This window comes from Vitis vinifera, chromosome 14, assembly GCF_030704535.1.
Source record: "Vitis vinifera cultivar Pinot Noir 40024 chromosome 14, ASM3070453v1".
NCBI lineage: Eukaryota > Viridiplantae > Streptophyta > Magnoliopsida > Vitales > Vitaceae > Vitis > Vitis vinifera.
In genome coordinates, this window is record NC_081818.1 from 6,667,103 (window position 1) to 6,689,109 (window position 22,007).

At 31.3% G+C, this 22,007-nt stretch overlaps 2 protein-coding genes across 4 annotated transcripts; one reads left to right on the top strand and one right to left on the bottom strand.

Moving 5' to 3' along the window:
• The first annotated feature begins 4,426 nt into the window (after positions 1-4,426).
• LOC100265943 (protein tesmin/TSO1-like CXC 2) lies at positions 4,427-10,832 on the top strand. Of its 3 annotated transcripts, none has more exons than XM_010661598.3 (10): positions 4,427-4,626; positions 5,444-5,604; positions 5,705-6,470; positions 7,185-7,663; positions 7,741-7,815; positions 8,998-9,178; positions 9,266-9,361; positions 9,439-9,505; positions 9,913-10,066; positions 10,148-10,832. In XM_010661598.3, exons 1-10 carry the CDS (start codon positions 4,576-4,578, stop codon positions 10,524-10,526), a joined length of 2,409 nt encoding a protein of 802 aa, XP_010659900.1. In that variant the 5' UTR covers positions 4,427-4,575; the 3' UTR covers positions 10,527-10,832. The 3 variants fall into 3 exon arrangements, with proteins under 3 accessions (XP_010659900.1, XP_010659901.1, XP_010659899.1); XM_010661599.3 differs by having other exon boundaries at positions 7,188-7,663; XM_010661597.3 differs by having other exon boundaries at positions 4,428-4,626; positions 7,173-7,663.
• Positions 10,833-18,113: 7,281 nt separating this feature from the next.
• LOC100232969 (small ribosomal subunit protein eS1y-like) lies at positions 18,114-20,866 on the bottom strand. Its single transcript, XM_002277755.5, has 7 exons — positions 20,737-20,866; positions 20,599-20,646; positions 20,348-20,453; positions 19,166-19,303; positions 18,891-19,076; positions 18,595-18,795; positions 18,114-18,397 (listed from the first exon to the last, which is right to left on the bottom strand). Exons 1-7 carry the CDS (start codon positions 20,745-20,747, stop codon positions 18,302-18,304), a joined length of 786 nt encoding a protein of 261 aa, XP_002277791.1. The 5' UTR covers positions 20,748-20,866; the 3' UTR covers positions 18,114-18,301.
• Between the last annotated feature and the right edge of the window lie 1,141 nt (positions 20,867-22,007).

Sequence of the window (22,007 nt, forward strand, 5' to 3'; positions counted from 1 at the left end):
TGATTTGTTTAATTTATAGTTTATTTGTCTAGTAAAAAAAATTGAAAAATAATGATTCTATGTAGAAGTGAAACAATAGTCTTTTAAAACCAATTTTCGTGCCTAAATTTTTGTATAAGTTGCATCACTATTTTAACTTTAAATTATTTTTTAAAAATTATTATACTCGCTAATGAATTCAATGCATTAAGTTTTGCTTAATTTGGAATTCATTTGTCTAATGAAAAAATAATAATAATGATTCTATATAGAAGATAAATAATAGGATTTAAAAATAAAAATAAAAATTATTGTACTCATTAATAAATCCAATGCATTAAGTTTTGCTTAATTTGGAGTTCATTTGTCTAATGAAAATAATAATAATAATGATTCTATGTAGAAGATAAACAATAGGACTTTTCTACACTAATTTTTCTTTATAAATTTTTTGTATTAATTGGATCACTATTTAAGTTTAAAATTATCAATAAATTCAATACATTAAATCTTGCTTAATTTAGAATTTATTTGCCAAGTGAAAAAAATTGTAAAAATATTATATATATATATATATATATTAAAATAAATTTTGGTTTTTGACTTTTTAAAATTATCGAGTGCTATAACTTTTTATTGGTAATTAAATCGGTTCTTAAGTTTCAAATTATTTTTAAAAATTAATTAATTTTGTATATGAAGTATAGTTTGATTTGGAATTTATGTTCTTAATGAAAAATTTTTGAGAAGTCAAATTTTTTTTTTTAAAAAGCATACATAATTTGAAGGAATATCATATTTGAAAAAAATATTGTATTAGTACTAGATCATGAATAACATGAGACTTGACATTTTTTAAAGAGCTTCTATAACACCTATTGTTAATGTGTCCAAGTTTGTTACATTCGATGAGTTTAGGAGCTTGATTAAAGGTAAGTTCCCCCATAAGAGGAACTTTTTTTAAGTTTTACAAAAGTAGTCTTTTCATTCATCAAAGTTTCAAACTTATTTATGTAACTTAAACCTTTTTGGTCTCCAAAGGCTTTCCCATATTTGAGTCATGAAATATTTCATTTTGGCTTCCTAGATTCTTTTTGAGTTAATCTAGCTTTGAAGAAAAGTGTTAAACAAGGGTTCTCCTAATTATATTTTAATAATCATAAAACAAGGTTAAGTACAATAACAATTTTAAATCAAGTGCATTTTTCAGATTTTAATGATAATTTCCAAAAAAAAAAAAAAACCTCAAGTACCCTTATGAGAAATTCAAATGATATGAAGAAATAAATTACTTGAAGATTTAAGGTGTCTAGAAACCATTGTAAGATGGGTTCCATTTGTGCAATTAGGTCTAAATAATTATATGCACTTCAAAACTTTGTTTTCATTCATCCTTAATCAAGCTTAAAAATGACTTTTTCTTATTAAAATGGATGAATATGTATTTTATCTCAAAACCTTATATTTAATTCTTTCAAAGCTGACTTATAAAGGTTTTAAGAAGGGATGCTCAAGTTATTGGAAGTTTAAAACCCAAATTGGAAGCTTTTTTGCGATTTTTAGGTGCAACTGGTTGAATTGAATAGGATACTAGCTCAATTGATTAGGCTCTCTTGGTTGAGAATTGACTAAGCTTGCTCAAAATTTTCTTTCTCTTCCAATAACTAGTATCTAACCAATTATCAAGGTTTGGTAGAGGATTGGTCAAGGTCCAATTGAACCTTAAAAACACTGATGATCATCTACTGTGCATCAAATGCATCAACGACTAGTCAATCAGTCAAGGCCTTTTTGTGTTGTTTTAGAGGCCTGAGGTTGTTTGCTATGAATTGAAAAGCTTCATTGCATTTATTGATAAAAGAACAATTGCAATGATTAGATATATAACTACTTTCTCTCTTTCAAAGCTCTTCACCTTTGAAATTCATCCTAATATTCTTGTGTATTGTGACTATTAAGGGAAAGAATAAAAAAGGACACAAAATGGAAAGACACAATCCTTTTCAATCAATATTTTCATAGATCACAATCAAATATTAATAATATTTTATTTTATTAATTTAGAAAATAATATTATTAAGAAAAAAGAATTAAAGAGGACTGACATAGTCAATATTTCCATAAATTAAGAGCAATAAAATATTAATAATATTTTGTTCTCTTAATTTAGAAAATAATATTTATTTTCTTAATATTTATTATTCCTTTCTTTGTATAATTTATACTGCATTCTTGGATAAATTTCTAGAAAGAAATAATAGAATGAACTATTTCTATCAACAAATTATCAAAGTCTCTATGGTATTAAATCTAGGGGAGGAGTATCGAACTTAAGCCTTCTCCAAAAGTAGGTGAATGTCATAAAAGGCTTGATTACCTTCACAAACCATGTCTTCCTCTTCAATAATAATTAATTAATTTTAATATCCAAGCTTTCTAGCTCTTTGTCATTCTACATTACCATTAATATTCTTTTTAGCTTAATTACAATCATACTAAACACCACAAATTTCCTTCTATCGAGAAATAAAATCATCCTCTTAACTTGTTGGCTTCGGTATTCTAGCCTTTCATCAATGTTCTTTCTAGTTTGATTTTAATCAAGCCAAAAACCACAAATTTTCTACTATGATGAAATCAAATCATCCTCTTAGTTTGTGGCATAGTGTTCCTTAACATTTCTTAGGTAGAGTAAAACCTATTAAAGAAATTAAAGATGATGAGGGAAGCAAAAGTCATATCCTACGATATTAGTTATCAATTGACAATGATAAATTTGTCACTTCATGAGTTCTTGGAACCATGAAAGAAGACGTTTTAAGCATAATCATTGGTGTTGACATGGTGTATAAGGTATGAACTTCTCTTAAAGAACAATTGCTTCCTATACCAGTTGAAAAAAAATGATTTACTCAAGAATATTTAAGAGACTTTAAAAATATATGTGACAATCTCATTACAATCAAAAGTCAATTTTAGACTAAGACAAAGTTTGTCAATTTGACTTAAATATGTATGAATTTTTTTTTTCAACTACCATACCTTTCTAGCCAATTCATAGTAGCTATTTAAGGACATAAGCAATCACTCACTACAAAAAAGGAGAGAAAATATTCTTAGAGTATGCACACATTTTTATTTGGATAATATAGTCATAGTCAGAATGGTTGATAATGATAACTTTTTTTTTTAAAAAAAAAAGATAATAATTTTAAGTTTTTATTGAGTCTTTGTCAAATGATGTTTTTACCATCTTTTAAGACAAGCTAAGCATCCATATTTATTCTTACTCTAGCTTGAAAGGGCATATTAAGAGAAAAAATAAGAGATAATACAAAATAACAAGATATAAAATAATAGGACATAGAATGTTAGGCATCCACTTTAGTCAATATTTCCATAAATCAAGAGTAATTAAATATTAATAATATTTCATTGTCTTAATTTAGGAAATAATATTTATTTTCCTTATTTTTAGAATATTTATTATTATTTTCTTTGTATAATTCAAAATACATTCTTATATAAACTTTTGGAAAGAAATAATAAAATGAGTCCCTTTTATTGACAAATTATCAAACTCTTTAGTAAAGCTATATTTATATTAGGATCACAAACATTAAAACTCCATCTCTTTATTCTTTCTTGAGTGAAATCAACTTCAAGTTGGTTGAAAACTTGAATAGATTGTAGTACCCATTAGAGTCGATGAATTCAATTGTAAAATATCCCCAAAGTTATAATCTTTATCCTGATTTTTTAATTGTTTTCACAAATACACCGATAATGAGTAAAAATAGATCAATTGCATGAACAATAAAAATCAATTATAGAGAGTACATAGGATTTACGTGAAAAATCTTCCTAGAAGCCCCTTGGTATAAAAAACGATGGATGGTTTATTAATCACAAATAATCTATTAAATATGAGAAAAAAGTATACACATTTATATAACCAGATGTCCCTACTCTCGAGGGTCTTATACCGTTAGTACCTATACTCTTCGTTCATGTCCTTGATATAACACTCCTTGTGGTCTTTGGTGGATCACCTCGAAAACCATATTGATATTTTAATAACTTAAATCCTTGAACTTTAGACCATAAGAAAGTTAATTTCAAGAATAATCTTAAAAGATTGAGAGATGAAGTTCTTAGGTTATAGAAAATATTTATTTGAAAGCTGCTTGTTTCTATTTTTTTTTATTTTTTTGCCCTTTACAGAATATAGACAAAAGATAAGGCTGACAGACAACAAACTTTCACAAGGCTGTGACCATACTCAGTGACAGCCCAACTGGCAAAGCTGTCGCTTGAAATGAAGGCAAGCCTGGCAGAAGTCCGTGGTTGATAAAGGAGGCGTGAGCAAAGCAGTCTCACCGACTTGTGAGAATAGCATAGAAGTGGACCAGGTGGCTAACGTAGGGTGGGGTTATCGACACGAGAAAAATGTTGTCTGTTCCCGCCTTCCCGCCTAGTTGAATTCTTGACTGAAAGAAACTAAGAGAAACTGCGAGAAAATGGAAGAGAAAGTTGCAGAGAGGGAAATTGAGAGAAACATAGGGATGTGAAAGTGCTCTACGAGCTTCTCTGGAGATGGATACACCAGAGAAGTACCAGATCGCAACTCCTATTTCCAAATATGAGGTGATTTCTAAACCCTACTTTTCATTTTTTTTTTTCCTTTTTTTCCCCACTCTTCTCTTATGTTACCTTCCGGTCGCGAAGAAAATTGAGGAAAAGAGAAAGGAAAGAAAATTTTGATTACTGATTTTTTTTTTTTTTCTGGAGTATCTGGCAAACTGAACGAAATGAGCTATTTTTATGGCTCAATTGAGTGGGAGGAAAGTTTTAAGGTTTTAAGCTACATTTTTTTCTTTTCGATAGTTTTTCGGGGGATAGAACGGGGGTATTTTGGAATTTCTCCTGATAGTGTATATCAGTTTTCTTGGGGTTTTGTTTCAGTTTCAAGCTTCTTTTCCCTGTGATTTAGCTTGAACATTTGATGTGATTCTATGAATTAATTTATCTTTTGTTTTCTGTACATGTCCTTCTGATCGGAAATTTCCTTCAAATGCTTAATAAAGTTACTGGGTCTTTTCAAAACCACAGCCTTGTATGGGAGTCAAAAAATTATATGCATAGAAACTTCTTCATGCATGCTTGGTGATTATCTTGCAAACAAAATTTGTACCTTTTCTGTCTATGTTTGGTCTGGTTGGAATATTTGGTAGTTTCTTTAATGAGGTATTATACAAATAATTTCAAAAATACGCCTTCTGCGTCCTTTTCAGATCTCAGTTATGGTAAATATGGTCTTTCTTTCTTTAGTTGAAGGCAAATGTGTGGACTTTTGCTTAGATTTTGAAATCTATTCTCTTCTGATGATTCTTTTTTTATTTTTCCCATTGCTTAGTGGGTTTATAAGGTCATGCCCTAAAAAACAATCCTTATCCATATGCAGGATTCTCCTGTCTTTAATTACATCAACAGTCTCTCACCTATTAAGCCAGTCAAGTCCATACCCACTGATCAGACATTCAGCTCACTTAGTTTTGCATCTCCATCATCTGTGTTTACTTCACCACATATCAATCCCCAGAGAGAATCAAGGTTCTTAAGAAGGTAATTTAATTTCTCCATTTTTCTGCACTGAATTAAATTAAATCCATATTAGCTGTAGTTCATGGATTGACTTCATTAGTGTCTGTTGTTTTTGTTTCAGGCAACAATTTACAGACCCATCAAAACCTGAGTTCTCTCGCCGTGATAATGATGAAAATACAAGTGAAGGTGTTTTGGATGCTGTTCATCAATTGGATTATCTTGATCCAGGGAGTTCAGATACGGGGATTACTATAGATCCATCCAACAAAGACCCAAAATCAGATGCTGGCTTGCCACAATCCCTGAAATATGATTGCACTAGTCCGGAGGATAACAGAATTCCCCACAATGATATTGAGACAGAAACTATGCCAGAAGTGGCAATCAGGCCTGCTTCACATGTTCATTTTGTTCAAGGTGTCTCAAAAGAGAGACGACAGTCATTTGAAATTGAAACAGAATTACGTGGAATCTGTCAAATTGGGGAAAGTAAGGAAGCAGCAGGATGTGATTGGGGGAAATTGATTTCTGATGATACTGATCAGTTGATATTTGATTCTTCCATCAGCAAAGAGCATTCTGAGGTACAGGATCACAAAACAGTGGATCCTGGGACATACTCCTTTATTGCAACTGTGCTACAACTCCCTCATGATGAAATTGATGATTTACAGAAATCACAATCTATGGGTTCTGTTGATTCTTATGAACAATGTGAAACTGAAGAAACAGTTACTAAATCAAGAGATGTTGGAGAGATAAAAGAAACAGATCAAACACCAGCAGTACCTTCTAGCACTCTACTGGACAAACTAGTTGTTAGTGATTCAAGGGCTGAAGTGGATGACAAGAAGGGCAAAAAGTGCATGCAGTCCAGCTGCAAGGTAAAAAAGCTCAAGAGTATTTCTGTTGAAATATCATGAATACTTGACTTTGTTTAGTTCTAGAACAAATTGTTGACATCACAAATAGGGGTAAATCTTGAACAGGCTCTCCCTAAATCTTGTAGTAAAATGAACTGAAATAGAAGGTCAACTTGGGGAATCAAGCCATTAGTCAGCTTTTTTCATGACTTCATGGTTCCAAATGAGACAAGTGAAAGTTCTGCCATCTATTAATAATGATGTTGTAATGAACAAAATAGATTTTTTTTTTTTTTTGTTCTTATTTTTATTGTGAAGCTTCAGATGAAATTTCTTGGTTTGTCATACCATGTACATGTACTTTAAGTGTATTGCAAAATGAAAACTCCATTTAAAGTCAGGCAAAAAGATTTTTGTTGGAGCTTCTTTCTTCAGTCTATGATTCCATTAATAGCCAAATCAAAAGAAGCAGTTTCTTATTCTGTTCTATAATTAGGGGCCTAGTATATTATATATGCGGTAATTGTAATAAGGAGTACAACCCCTCTCCTGCTTCATTTTTTGGGTTTGTGTGTGTTGTTGTATTCTTTCATAGCTTTTTTTTTTTTCCACTCACTGTCGCACTGGTTATTATATTCTTTCTTCTCATACAACTTAAAGTGCCTATATTGTATATTTTGAACTCATATTCATTCATCAGTCAATTTATTTATTTTTGTTTAGCTTGGTTCTCAGCAGCAGCTTAGTATACGAAGGCGCTGTTTACTTTATGAGATGACAGGAGCTCATAAAAAGAAATTGATATACAATTCTGATAGTGGTTCTTCAGCCTCATCACAATCCGATGGTAAAGTTTCCTCTGATGAAAAGCAGTTCATGCCATTTAAGCCTGGAAATATTCATCCATCATCCATGTTAGCTGGAATTGGTTTGCACTTGAATGCTCTTGCAACCACTGCAGAGGATGGTAATAAAGTTGTTAAGCATGAGCCTTTGGCTTCTGAAAGGAAACCAATAAGTATGTCAAGATCCATCCCCTCTTTGAATTCTATGTCATTAGGTCAGACACCTCTAAACAAATCCTTGACTCCAGACCTTTTGGAAAGGGATTTAGTTCGATTTGACAGTGAAGTTCAGGCCACTGAAGATGCTTCTCAGACATCAGAATTTGGAGTTAGCGAAGAGTTTAACCATGGTAGTCCAAAAAGGAAGAGGTATATTGCCTATTTCTATAGGTGCAATTACTATTTCTCATCCATCTGAATTCATTTTTGAGTATCATGCTTTGCAGGCGCAGGTCAGAACAAGCTGCGGAAAATGAGGCCTGTAAGCGCTGCAACTGTAAGAAGTCAAAATGCTTGAAGCTGTAAGTTTATCACCTCTATTCACATTCATGTCCAAGGCCAGCATTGCTAGTTATTCACCAATTGATTGCAGGCACATCTTTTGCTAGTTAACAGTCCTTATAATATTTGGTTTTCTGAATCTTCATCTTAAAATGGAAATGCAAATTAGACATAACATGTAATCTAAACGTTTGGAAAAAATTTGTTTCCAAATCTGGTCAAGGGTTCAGCCTTTGACGCTCAAAGTCAAATCTAATTGGAACCAGATTTAGCTGAAACTTTTCCCCTGCTGGCAGCTTCCAATAGGGGGGTAATCATTGAATTGACCAGTATGCCTTCCCCTCCTTGCGATTAAGAACTCATGGTTTGTTGTTATATAGTTGGTGTTCTAAATTGATGTTTCATACATACATCTGTTATTTTTCATTTACTTGAAAGGTGGACAAATATGATGCTTTTGAAAATTTAAGCTGCAGTGGTATGTGGACTACACCTTATGGCCCTAGTGACCTCGCTTCTACATTTATTTAGCTTTCCCTAAAATGGGAAGAATCCATTACTATTGTTAAGGCCAATTATATGTTTATGGCAAAGCAATTGAAGTTGGTTGATGCTTTAATCAGAAGAAATGAGAAATGCCATACAGACAATGCAATTTTATTTTTCAGTTACTGGATGCAAAATTGATGACTGCCTTGATTTTCCCTTTGCGTATAGGAAATTTTCCAAAATATTTGTATGATGCCTGCATATAAGTCTTGAATTTATATTGCTTATAATCTTGTAAAAAAAAATTATTATGCCTCTAAACAGGCAGCTATAGCTCAAAAAGAGCAAGCAGATAGTAAGACAGGATTGAAACTTCATGCTTCCATTTTGATGTTGTGGACCAGGTTCAGAAAGGACTGAACTGACCTTATTCTCACCCATGAGTGGAACAATATGAACTTATAAATATTCTTCTTAAATTTCTTGTATTACTTATTCAGTCATTCCAAAAATGGTATTCTAAAGTTGCTTTTCAATTATGCATTATGATCATGGAATCTTATTTATTTCAATTCTGTTTGCTAGTTGTCTTGCATTGTCTGATTTATGTTGCAATTTATTTGTTGTCGCCATATCAATTTACACCATGAATGGTAGGTTTCATTCCCTATTGGGATTATGCTCAAATTTTTCATTCATGTTCTCTAATGCAGTTATTGTGAATGCTTTGCTGCTGGTCTCTACTGTGTTGAGCCTTGCTCATGTCAAGATTGCTTTAACAAGCCTGTTCATGAAGACACTGTCCTGCAAACTCGTAAACAGATTGAATCTCGCAACCCACTTGCATTTGCTCCTAAAGTGATTAGAAGCTCTGATTATGTTCCAGAATTTGGGGTAAGAAATTATCCCCAACTAAAATTTTAGTGATCTGGTAATTTGTCACTCTTTGATCATGAGTGCACTGTTTTTTTGCTCATGCAGGACGAATCTAACAAGACTCCAGCTTCAGCCCGACATAAGAGAGGATGCAACTGTAAAAAATCGAGTTGTTTAAAGAAATACTGTGAATGCTTTCAGGTTTTATCCGCTAGCTCATTCTTTATGCTTTCCATTCTTTTACCATCTGATATGGACTTAATTGGTTGTGTTTAAAGGGTGGAGTAGGATGCTCTATCAGCTGCAGGTGTGAAGGATGTAAAAATACTTTTGGGCGAAAGGATGGTGAGTGTTTATCTGCTGCTTTAAAGATGCAATTGAGATCTTAACCAATTGCACTACTTTCATTTATATTGTGACCCATGGAATTCCTGAAGTTAGTTCCATGAAGCTATCTTCCAATTAACGTGGACCTGTTTCCAACATGGTTCCTGCCTTTTTACCTATAAATGGTCTGGTATTATGTCTCTATTTGGCCTTTGTCATTACCGAGTTCTATTTCCTATAGCCCAAAAATGTATATTGCTTACCCTCTAAATGGACTCTTACATGGTTAATTCATCTTTTCATTTGGTTTCAAACTTTACCATGTTTTATTAGTAAAGCATCTAAATTCTCTTTCTGTTTATCTCATTCAGCACATGCAGTTTCTGTTTTAGACTTTTAGTTTTGCTTTTCATCTGATTCAACAGGAACAGAAGAAGCTGAACTAGATGAGGAAGAAACAGAAGAGACCTGTGACAAGAATTCATTGGACACAAGTTCACAGTATGATGTAGTCCTGAGGGGTGAAGAGGAGCATTCAGATCTTGTTCCTCCAGTAACGCCTTCTTCTGAGATTAGCAGGTTCTCGTTTTGTTATTTGTTCGTTTCTGTGTTCTAATTTCATTCTAAATTGGTTCTTAAAAAGATTATTTCATTTTTCAGACCTCTGGTTCAACTGCCATTTACACTTGGTGGTGGGAAGCCCCCACAATCATCTCTACTATCGGTTGGATCATCTTCTCAAATGTATACCAGTCAAAAATTTGGACCATCGGGTTTCATCTGCCGCCTGCCAAAGTTTGAGAAGCATCTTGAGATGATACCAGAAGATGAGACTCCAGAGATCCTGCAAGGCACTCTTGCTGGTGGTGTGAAGTCTACCTCTCCAAACAGCAAGAGGGTTTCACCTCCTCATCACAAGATTGGGTCAACTCGTGCTTGGAGGAGTGGAAGGAAGTTGATTCTAAGATCTATTCCATCATTCCCATCTCTCAATCCTTGCCAGGAGAGCAGTGACCGTTCCCCAGGAAAGACCCAGTGAAGCGCTTTCAATTTTCCTCATGAGGCTGAGGTTTGTTTTCCAGTATGTATATGATAGTACCTCCCCCACTGGTATTATCCAACTGTCAATGTAAAATAGAAATCACTCCTGAAGCACTTCTAGTTTTCTTGGTTGTTTTGTGAATCTAGTTGATAAAAGGCATTTTCCCTTCAGTATCTAGTTTGTGCAGAGATATGTTATGTTGTACCAGTAGGTTGAATTGAAGGCTTTGGTGTAATAATACTGTATTTTCTAGTTCACTACTGTAGTTGAGTAAGTTCTTATTCTATTATAACCTTTCTTTGATCTTTGGTTATTTGTGAAATTTGCTATTAGACACCTTTGTTGTGTACATCCTAATAGAGCTTCGGTGCTTGTGGAATCCCAAGGATCAAGTAACCTTGACTAACCAGGAGAAATAAGTCCCAACACTGGCCCAAAACATTGTTGCTTTGCCATTGATGTTTACTGTTTTGGTAAAAACACTCATCCTACTGAATGCATGTTCCCTGTTTGGCCGCCTCGCTTGTAGGGTGCCTACAAGATCATTCTGACTTTATACTAAGTTTCCTACACAAACAATGAAAAGCAAAGTAACAAATTAAAAATTAAAGAACTGTTGTAAATGAGGCGAAGAATCATTATTAAAGTTCATTTCATAAACTTTGATTTACTATGTTAAAGATGAGTAATGGAAGTCATTTGTAAAGCCTATAAAAGGTGCCACTCGAGTAAGTAGTTCTCCTGCTTCGTTTTGTTATTCCCTCCTCCTTTATACATTTTTTTTTTTAAGGTATTTATATATTTTTCTTTATTCTTCTTTATAATCTGCATTTTGCTTATTCTCATTTTATAATATATTATCAGCATAAATTGCTTTAAAGGTAAATTTTTTATCTTTAATTCGGGATTATTAATAAAAAAAATAGATATTACATATTTCTATTAATATTGATTTTGTTATATATAGTTAGAAGCTATAGGTAAATTATTTTTACTTGGTCAATTCTCATTTAATACCATCATTGCTAGATGTCATGTACAAAATATTATGTTGTTAGAAGCTATATGAAAATCATTCTTATAGTAAGAAACAATGTAAAAATCATTATAATAGTGAGAAATTATTTTCAAATTATAACAAGAAGTAATATAATGAATTATTTTGTTGGTCCTAGCCAAAAGCTATGTATAAATCTCATTTAATATCATCATTGTCACATGTCATATACAAATTATTATGTATACAAAAATTATTTTTACAGTCTGAAACTATGTAAAAATCATTGTTATAATTAGAAGCTATTTGTAAATTATAACTAGAAATTATGTGAAAATTATTTTAAATTTTACTTATAGCCAAAACCTATATAAAGATAATTTTATATTTTTCTCATAGCCTAAAGCTATGCAAAGAAAAGAAGTTTCATATATTGATATAACCCGAAACCACACAAGAAAGCAATTTCATTTTTTAAACTAATGTGTAAGGATTCTAGCTATACCAACCTAAGGTAATACAAATGGTTTCTTTTTGCAAATTCAAACTATATGAATGCAAAATATTTTTATATGTAAATATATAATAAATATAATAGAAAAACAATTACATATAAAATAAAATAGGGAAGAGAATGCAAACACAAGATTTTATAGTGGTTAGCACTATATAACCTACATCAACTCTCTTTTAGCTTCAATTTTAAGCTTGATGTTTTACTATATCAAGGCTTCTAACACAAACCTTCAAGCTTTACAATTAGATTCATTGGCTTCAATGGGTACTACAAAATTCCTCAAGAAAAGCCTCATTTTTTAACTTCCCAAGTGATACCTCACACTTGACAAACATTAACTAATACATCCCACTTAGATTTTTCCCTCAAGTGATACCCCATACTTGAGCTCACCTCACAAAGGTTACAAAAAATATATTGAATTAAACTTATGAAATCCTAATACAAAACTTAGACTCAAATGATATATGATAAACTAGAATTGAGGTGCACTAAAATGAATATACAGGTAAAGTGCAATAAAAGACACTCTCAAAGCTCAAATATATTCCAAAATGATTTTGGGATGTTAACCTTACAAAATAATGAAGTTTGGGACTTTTTTTTTATATATATATATAGAAGTTTGGAACCCAAATTAGTTGTCAAGCACAATTTGGGATTCTATGGTCGACCAACTAATCAAAACTGCTACTAGTTGTTGGGTGGCATAATGTGTAAATAGTGACTATTAAGTCATAAGAGCTCGATCGGTCTAACAACTTATTCAACTAAACCTCGACTGGTCAAGATTATACCTCAATCAATTGAGACAAGCTTTTGCCAATTGAAAATTTTATTGAACCAATCGACCTATTAGTTCAACTTATCAACTTATTGGTTCAATTGGTTAACCTAGTGGTCAACGACTTGTAAAAAAAAAAAATCAAAGGAGAAAGGGAGGAAATGATGTATAAATGACCTTTAATGACTCAAATTATTTCAATATAAAAACTTAAGATTGAAAAATCATTTTTAATTATGAAATGCATCTTGGAAAATAGGTTTTTATCCTTGAAACAATCAATCTCATTCTTTTTATAAAATCATTAAAAAATAACACATGATCCTAGTGCACCAACAACATGACAAAGAGATCTTATAGAAAAGTCTTGATTGATCTTCTCTTTAAAGTCCTCTTCTTCTTCTTGATTTTCCTTTGACTTGATTTGACTTTATATTGACATTTTGGAAGTCATCTTGCCTAAACACATTTAAAATAAACTATTGGTTCAAAATCTTATTTTGTTATCATCAAAATCGAAATTAATCAAACTTTAATCTCACATAATATAGTGTTAATTTTAAAAGAAAATACAAATCTCTCTTGATTATTAATACTAAAGTGAAAGTTGATTAAGAAAACAAGTCATTATATCATCGCAAGTGAAACAATATTGAGAATTATTAAGAGTGTGGTAACAAAGAGTATTGGTCACATTTGTGTTGTACACACAAATATTTAGTCAACTTTACTAAGTATCAAATGAAGTAAAAAGGAAGGGATGAAAATGAAATACACTAGTAATGATGGATTGGATCTAACTTACTTTAATATATATTGATTTTTTTAAATGTCCTAGTGGATTGATCTTCAAGTGAAGAACGTAAATATTTTTATTGATTCATAATACATTGTATATTGTCATTATTTTTATTATTTTCATTTACCATGTGTTTTTCCCAAATATTATTTATATATGAAATTGCATATGCTATTTCAAGATGAATGAGAAATATGTACATTTCGCAAATTGTGCAACCACTCACATAATTCTTTGAGATAAAAGATGTTTTTTCAATTTGACATTAGCAAATGTTAATGTTAGAACCATATTAAGTATTACAAACTTGATTAAAGGCTCTGAAAGAGCAGCAAATGTTATGTTACCAAATAAAACTAGATTTCATATATATGATACTTTATATTCTAGCAAATTTAGAAAAAAATTGCTTAGCTTTAAAGATATTAGTAGAAATGGACATCCTTCGAAAATTATGGAAGGGGACAATGTAAAATAGCTTTATATTACTTCTATAAAGCTCTCAGCTTTCTCCTCTAGGTTATATCATATAACCATAAAACCTATTAAGTCATATGTTGTTGTGAATTAGAAGTTCAACAACCCAAAAAATTTTATCCTTTGGCATAATAAGTTAGGTCATTTGATGTCTTCAATGATGTGTCAAATAATAGAATAATCGCATGAATATTCATTAAAGAACCAGAAGATTCTTTTGCCCAATGAATATTCATGTGTTACTTGCTCACAAAACAAATTGATAGTTAAACTATCTTTTACTAAAGTCATATCCAAGTTAACAATCTTTTTTAGAAAAAATACATGGAAACATTTGTTAATTTGTCTACCCACCATATGGACCATTTCATTATTTTATGGTCTTAATAAATACCTTTACTAGGTGGTTACACTTCTATATCCGTTCGACACACAATATTGCTTTTACTAGACTCCTTGCACAGATAATAAGATCATGAGTATGATTTCTAAATTATCTCATCAAGACAAGATGTCCTAAGAATGTTGACAAATTTAATTCTAAAACATTCATTGACTATTACATGTCCATTGAGAATGATATTGAGCATTTTGTTGTTCATAGTTATACCCAAAATGGTTTGGAAGAATTTGTCATTAAACACCTCAAATTAATCGTTCGACTATAACCAATAAAAACCAAATTACCTACTTATGTCTGGAAACATGTTATCATGCATGCTACAACTTTAATCCATATTCGGCCTACAACTTAGCATAAATATTTCCTTCACAACTTGTACTTGGAAAATAATAAAATCTCTCACTTACAAATTTTTTATTATGTCATAGATATACCAATTGCACCTACACAACGTACTAAAATGGGTTCCTAACAAAGACTTGAAATTTATGTAGGTTTTGATTCTTGATCTATTATAAGGTATTTTAAACCCTTAACAAGTGATGTTTTTACAAGTCTCTTTGTGAATTGTTATTTTGATGAAAGTATTTTCTCGCCATTAAGAAGAGAGAAGTTGATTCCAAAAGAAAGATAATAAATTACTTTGAATGCATCCACTTTGTCTTATTTTAGTCCTCATATAAATCAATGTGAATTAAAAGTTTATAAGATCATTCATTTGAAAAATCTTGCAAATTAATTACGAGATGCATTCATTGATACAATGAAAGTGATAAAGTCACATATCTTAGTTGCAAATACTCTAATACAGGTTAATGTCCATGTAGGTCAGTTAACAAATGAATTTAGATACGCCTAAGTATAGTAAACCTATCAACTCAAAGGACATAATGCCTTAGAAAAATAGAACATAAGGAAAACTTGACACTCTCGAAGAGACGATGAAAATAACAAATTGCTCTAAAATTAATGAACTCATAGCCCTTAAAGAGGCATAATAGAACAAATAACTCCTTAAAATGCATATATTGAAAAATAACTCAAAGATACAAATTGAACAAGTAACCTTGGAATAGGCACATGTACCTAAAAATAATGAAATCTCAATAAGTTAAGTATATAGGGGACAAAAATGAGATAAAAATAATATTGTTATTAATAACAATTTCACTTTTCAAGTAACCTTTGACATCATAAGAAATAATAAAGACCTTGAACTACAAAATATGGAAGAATGTCAACATTGAAATGATTAACCAAAAATGGAAAGAAGTCATGCATGCAAAATTAAACTCGTTCATAAAATTAGAATTGTTTGAACCTATAATCCAAACACTTGAAAAGTAAAGTCTATTAGGTATAAATGGGTATTTGTACGAATGTGCAATAAGAAAAATGATATTATAAGATATCAAGCATGATTAATAGTATAAGGTTTCCTACAAAGATCTTCTATCAACTTCCATAATGATTTAATTATATGATCAATAGTCTCTGAATGATTTGATTTATGGTTTATGATGTAGTTACTCTATATTTCTATGTATCCATAAACAAGTTAAAATCCTTGAAGGATTCAAAATGCATGAAGCAATCAAATCCTTAGACAATTGAAAAAACATTTTTAGTAGATAATCGCCTGTAGGATTTAAAATACATCAAGCAAATAATCACCTTAAAAAATAACTATTAGAAGAAGGATGTGTGAATAACTTCATAACTCTATGCAATTTCACTAAAAAAACAAAAATCAAATTTACAATTATTATAGTGTATGTCGATGACTTAATCTTGTTGAAACTCTTGAAGAGCTTACAAGAACATCAAATTATTTGAAAAATGAAAAATCATGAAAAAACAAAAAAAAAATCTTATCACTTTCAGACATACATAAAGAAAATCTTGAAACATTCTCATATGGATAAAAAAATAACCTTAAAATTCTTTGATGGTTGTTCCATCACTTAAAGTGAAAAAAAAAAAAAAAGAATTGTTTTGCCCTCAGAGGTGATTAAGAATCACTTGATTTTGAAGTATCATATCTTCAAATTGTTGGTGCACTTATGTATCTTGCCAATTGTATACATCCAAACATTGTTTTTTTGTCATGTATTAGTAAGATACAGCTCCACTCTAACTCGAAAATATTGAAATATTATCAAACATCCAATGCACCATCTTCGAAAAATTATTGATATGGGTTTATTTTATTAAAAAAAAAAAAAATATTACAATTACTTAAACATGTAAATGCAAAATACCTTTTAAACCCACATAAAGCTAGGTCACAAACATGATATATGTTCAATTGTGATGACGTCTTTAAATCATTCAAAAACACTTGCAATTTATGAAGCAAATTGTAAATGTATATAACTAAAATTTATGATCCAACATATTCAAAAAACATTGTACTATCCTTTATCAAAGACAACTTGATAATATCATAGGAAAATAATGTTGCATGTATTACACAAAGGAAATAGGGTTATATTAAAGCATGTATAAGCAAACACATTTTACCTAAATTCTTTTATACACAAACTCTAAAAGAGTTATAAAAATAATGTTTAACAAATACATTTAAATGATAATATAACAGATCTGTCCAATTAGGTTTTACTAACAAAGTTTTTAAAACAACTCTACCATACCAAGACCAACCTAAAGAATTACAAGAATATCATACTATTTTTCCTTCACTAACAACCACCACTCAAGCTCATTTATAAAGCCTACAAAACACTTTCCATCCTTTGTACGAATGACATCCCAAATAAGCATTTATCTTATTTTCTCCCCTCTTTTATACATTTCTGATACCATTTATTCTCGATTTATAATTTCCTTTTTGTTACAAATGATACTTTTTTAATAGCTCATGAAAAGGGTTTGAAACAGAAGATTATTAATCACAACCACCAAATCTCTTTCTATATCCACCATTTTTTCATTTTTTTCAAATAAAGTATAATTGTAAAAAGAGAGGATAAAGAACGAAAGAAACAGAAGCAAGGGAAGGGAAAGCCGAAGAAAAATGGGAGTTAAGGGTTAAACTCAGTGTGGGAAGGGGAAAAAAGGGCAATATCAGTCTTGTGGTATACCACTCAGGTTTGGAACCAAGCAGGCGGCAGCCATTGCCATTGCTATTGTACAATTGTAGTAGCTACCACTCTCCCATCCTTTGGATTCACTCATATCCCTTAACCATAGCTTCCCCGATTTTTCCAGCTATATATAACAGAGGTCATGCTTGACCTCATCAAAATTCAAAATCCACCACTGGTTAGGAGAGTGCTTTCACTGAGCCCCTGAATAGGGCAATTTTCTAATGACCACAAACTTAACATACCAGACACAATGCAGCATGATGATAATCTTCATATATTTTAACAAGTACTGACCACTAAAATCAAGGCATGGCTTGCTTTAACGGTAAAGAAGCTCCAGCACCAGAATAACAAAGATCCCAATAACAACTAGAAGGTTACTGGGACACGAGTCATTCAGCTGCTAACACTATCACAGGCACTAGAATAATTCTTTCAGTCTCAAGCATGAAATTGCATAAAAAGTGACAGCATCATAGTAAAAGAACATCATGCAATTGGCAGAAAATAGAGTTATATAAATGTAATTTATGAAAAAAGCACATGTAACCATGAAAGCAAAAACCATGTTCCATAATTTCTTTCAAGTCATGCTAGTCTGCATCTCAATCTCAACAAAGAAAAGGGCAAAACTTCATCTAGTTGAACTTCTAACTGAAAATGCCAATCCAGTCCGAAAATTTAATTAGGCTCCAACAACCTCAGTCTCAACTTCTGCTACTGTTTCCTCAGCTGGCCTCTCCATCTTCACACCAACATCTTCAGAGTAGTCACCATGAACCTACACAAATGCAATCCAACAAACAAGTTCAAAAATCCACCCAAAATTAGAACAAATCAATTTAAACATATTCAGTGTGTGCCTTTGCTGGGACATGGGGCCATCAGGTGCTATACATCCTCATGATGCAACAAACTAAGTTTTTCTATCAAAATAGGGGGCAAAATGGAACTCAAGGAAGGGTGTGTGATACATGCCTCCATCAACTTTCCAAGATCAAATTTGGGAGCTTTCAAGATCTTGACTTTTCGAATGAAGACATTCTGTAGAGGATAGATGCTTGAAGTTGCCTTCTCAATCTCTCTGCCAATCATCTCAGGGATGAACTTTCTCACCAACTCTTTCAGATCACAGGATGCGGCTTGGGTTGTCATAATCTCCCTCATCTTGCGGCGGATCTGCCATTAAAAGAAGTACCAGCATTCTTTATCAGTACCATTGCAAAGTCAAACCACAAGGAAAAGATAGAAGTTGAATGGAATTCCAACTAAACCTGACGGATCTGACTGGATTGGGCATATGAAGTTTTCTTGTTCTGGTTTTGACGCTTCTTTGTGAATGCAATGCAGAACATCCTCAGGGTGTAGTTATCTGTTGTCTTAACATCCACATGAGCCTCAATCAATGTCTGCCACTTGCGCACCAAAGACCTCAGCTTGTCTGTTGTAAAGTCCATTCCCTGAAATTATTAAAAAAAATGAGAAACCCCAATTTTCCTCTTTTGCATGTAATTAAAAAAAAAAAGGCTAACTGTCATGCTATGCCCACCCAGAAGTTTGTGAGGACATTCTTTCCTTGCACATCCTCAGCTCTCAGTCGGATCTTCCTGTAGGCATGATCCTCATCGTTCTGAAGATCAGCCAGGGAAATCTCAAACACTCTGTGCTTGAGCCCTTCAGAGGCAATCTGTCACATAATTCACATAACATATTCAGTAAACATATGTAATAAAAGGCATGTAAACGTTTTTCTTTTAGAATAAGAACAAATATTTCCTTAAATTAAAAATACTTTACAAACAAACATTACGCTATCCACATCTACTTAATTAATTGATTGATTAAGTGAAAGGCAAATCCAAAGAAAAAGAAAAACTTCAAGCTCTTTTATTAGGGCATCATCACTCACTGATCTACTTTGACACCCAAATAAACCGATAACTGATCTATAGATCTTGAGTTCAAACAATAAAAGAGGTACAGGTCAAAACAACTTTCCTTGTATATATTCCCAATTTATTTCTCTTTTATTCTTTATTCCAATATAACCAAACATAAAATAAATGCCCTGAACATGGTAGTTGCTATCGAATGAGACTTGAGCAGTTCCAAACAGAGCATAATGGTGGAACACATTGTACAGATTGCTAGAAATTTTTTTTATATCAGAATCCCAGAAGTACCGAGCATCCCCTATTCTACTCAGATTTATATAAGAAACAAAATGAAACTGAGTAAGCTAGTAGCAACATTATTCCACTCGCGTTAGACTCAGGTTTGAATAAACTTTGCACAAATGTTTGACTGGATCTGATGGTGTAAAGGAATAATGGCTTAACAAGAACCCATGCGGAATTATTACACATTAGGCACACAATAGCATCCACCGTGACAATTTAAAAATCTATAGCTCTCCCAGTTCAAACCCAAACTGAATTATTTTCACTCAATTAAAACTCTTGTTTTATCACCTCAAGCTTTACCCACCAAAGTTCACCTATCCTGTAGTAATCAAATCAGCCAAAACTGATTCCATAGCAGGTCAATCAGCCAAATAGGACTCTTAAAAAGGTATTGTTCTTTTATTTTTGCTTCCCATAACTTCTAGGCAATCAAACAGGCACCCAATAAAATCCCACAAATAATTTAAAAAACCCAGACTGGCTACAAATATACTCATATTCAAGGAACAAATATCAAACAGAAAAATAATAAATAAATCGAGAGAGACCTTGGTTCCCTGAGTTCTGCTAACAAGGGTTTTGCCAACATTTCTGACGCTGAAGATCGAAGGCGCCTTAATGTCATACCAGTCCTTCTTAGCAAAAGGGTCGGCTCTGCAGCAAAAATATCAAATCCGATGAAATCCAAATAACCACCAAAAAAAAAAAACAAACAAAACAAAACACGATAACAGATTTGAAACGTCAATTCAAGACAATGAAAATCAGAACTCGTTGTTTTTAGGTTTGTGGAACTCACGCCTTCTTCTTTCCTCCCTTTTTCCCCTTGGAAATCCTCTTGTTTTTCCTGAAAAGTCATAAACAAACAAACGTGAGATCAGAAAACGTGGGTAAAGAGAGGAAGCTTGGAGGGAGAAGGCAAGAGAGAGGAACGGACCCGACGGCCATTGTGAGCTAGCTAGGTCTAAGGTTAGGGTTTGGGAGCAGGGAGGCAGAGAGTGAGAGAGGAGATGAAAACCCTAATTTGTATGGCCTAGCCCTCGGGAGTTTAGGGTTTGCTTATAAAGGGATTGGGAATGCCTTATATGCCCTTCTTTGTATCTAAATTTACGAAAATACTGAGACCTCATTTCTTTTGTATAAAAATGCCCTTCAATAAATTTTCAATTTGTATTTTCTATCAGACACTTTTTGATAAAAAATTTAAAAAAAAAATCAAAAATAAAATTGTTAATCAAATATTTTCAAATAATAAATCAAAGCTAAAGAACTATGGTATTAAATGTGAATTCTATCATTTTTAACACTTCTTGATTTTAGAAAACATTTTTAATCTAAAAAATGTTTTTTAAAAAAATTAGATGTTTGAAAATTTTTTAAAAATACTTTAAAAAAAAAAGTCATTTATAAAGTAAAAAAAAAAATCACTTATAGTGTTTTTTTTGTAGAAACACTTTCAAAGAAAATATTTCTAATAAAAATATTGTCAAATATATTTTTACTTTAATATAATAAAAATTAGAATTAATAGATTAAATAATTCTTATATTCATGAATTTAACTTTTTTATGTTTTTTTTAAGTATAAATATTCTTGACTATTTCAAATATTTATTTGTAGATTTTAAAGAAAATTGTTGTTTTTACAAGAAAAAAATAAGGGTATTTTTGTCAAAATGTGATCAAAAAATGATAGAATTCCAAAATTAGGTTTCCAACTACCCTTTTACTCGAATAACCTAAAATTTATTTATAATAAGAGAATCATATTGTTAATCACTTCAATTTTATTTTACAAATAAAATAAAATAACAAGGATTAATGGGTTGGCCCAACTCAAATTAGATCAATGGGTTGGGCCCAACTCAAATTAGATTGTTGGGCTCAAATTGAGAATTCACCCAGTGAACTTACAATAAAATATGATAATATATTTAAAATTATGATAAATCACATAATAATGTGACATTAGTTGATTTTGAACATATTATATTTTTTTATTTTTTTATTAAAATAACTGATGGAAAAAATAAAAAATAATAATCAATAAATGGAATTTAATTCTTTTTTTTTTCATATAAAAAAGATAGTACTAAATAAGGTTTTTTATTTTTTATTTTTAAAATAATTTTCATTTTTTAATTAAAAAAAGGGATAATATAGAAAATAAAAATTATTTTTAAAAATAGAAACTAAAAAAATATTTTTA

Coding starts and splice junctions, on each gene's coding strand:
- LOC100232969 (XM_002277755.5), bottom strand. Junction 19,304..20,347: donor GCAGAACTCAGGGAACCAAG/GTCTCTCTCGAT, acceptor ATTATGTGACAG/ATTGCCTCTGAAGGGCTCAA. Junction 19,077..19,165: donor ATGTCCTCACAAACTTCTGG/GTGGGCATAGCA, acceptor TAATAATTTCAG/GGAATGGACTTTACAACAGA.
- LOC100265943 (XM_010661597.3), top strand. CDS start 4,576: ATGGATACACCAGAGAAGTACCAGATCGCAACTCCTATTTCCAAATAT. Junction 7,816..8,997: donor AAGTCAAAATGCTTGAAGCT/GTAAGTTTATCA, acceptor TCTCTAATGCAG/TTATTGTGAATGCTTTGCTG. Junction 9,179..9,265: donor ATTATGTTCCAGAATTTGGG/GTAAGAAATTAT, acceptor TTGCTCATGCAG/GACGAATCTAACAAGACTCC.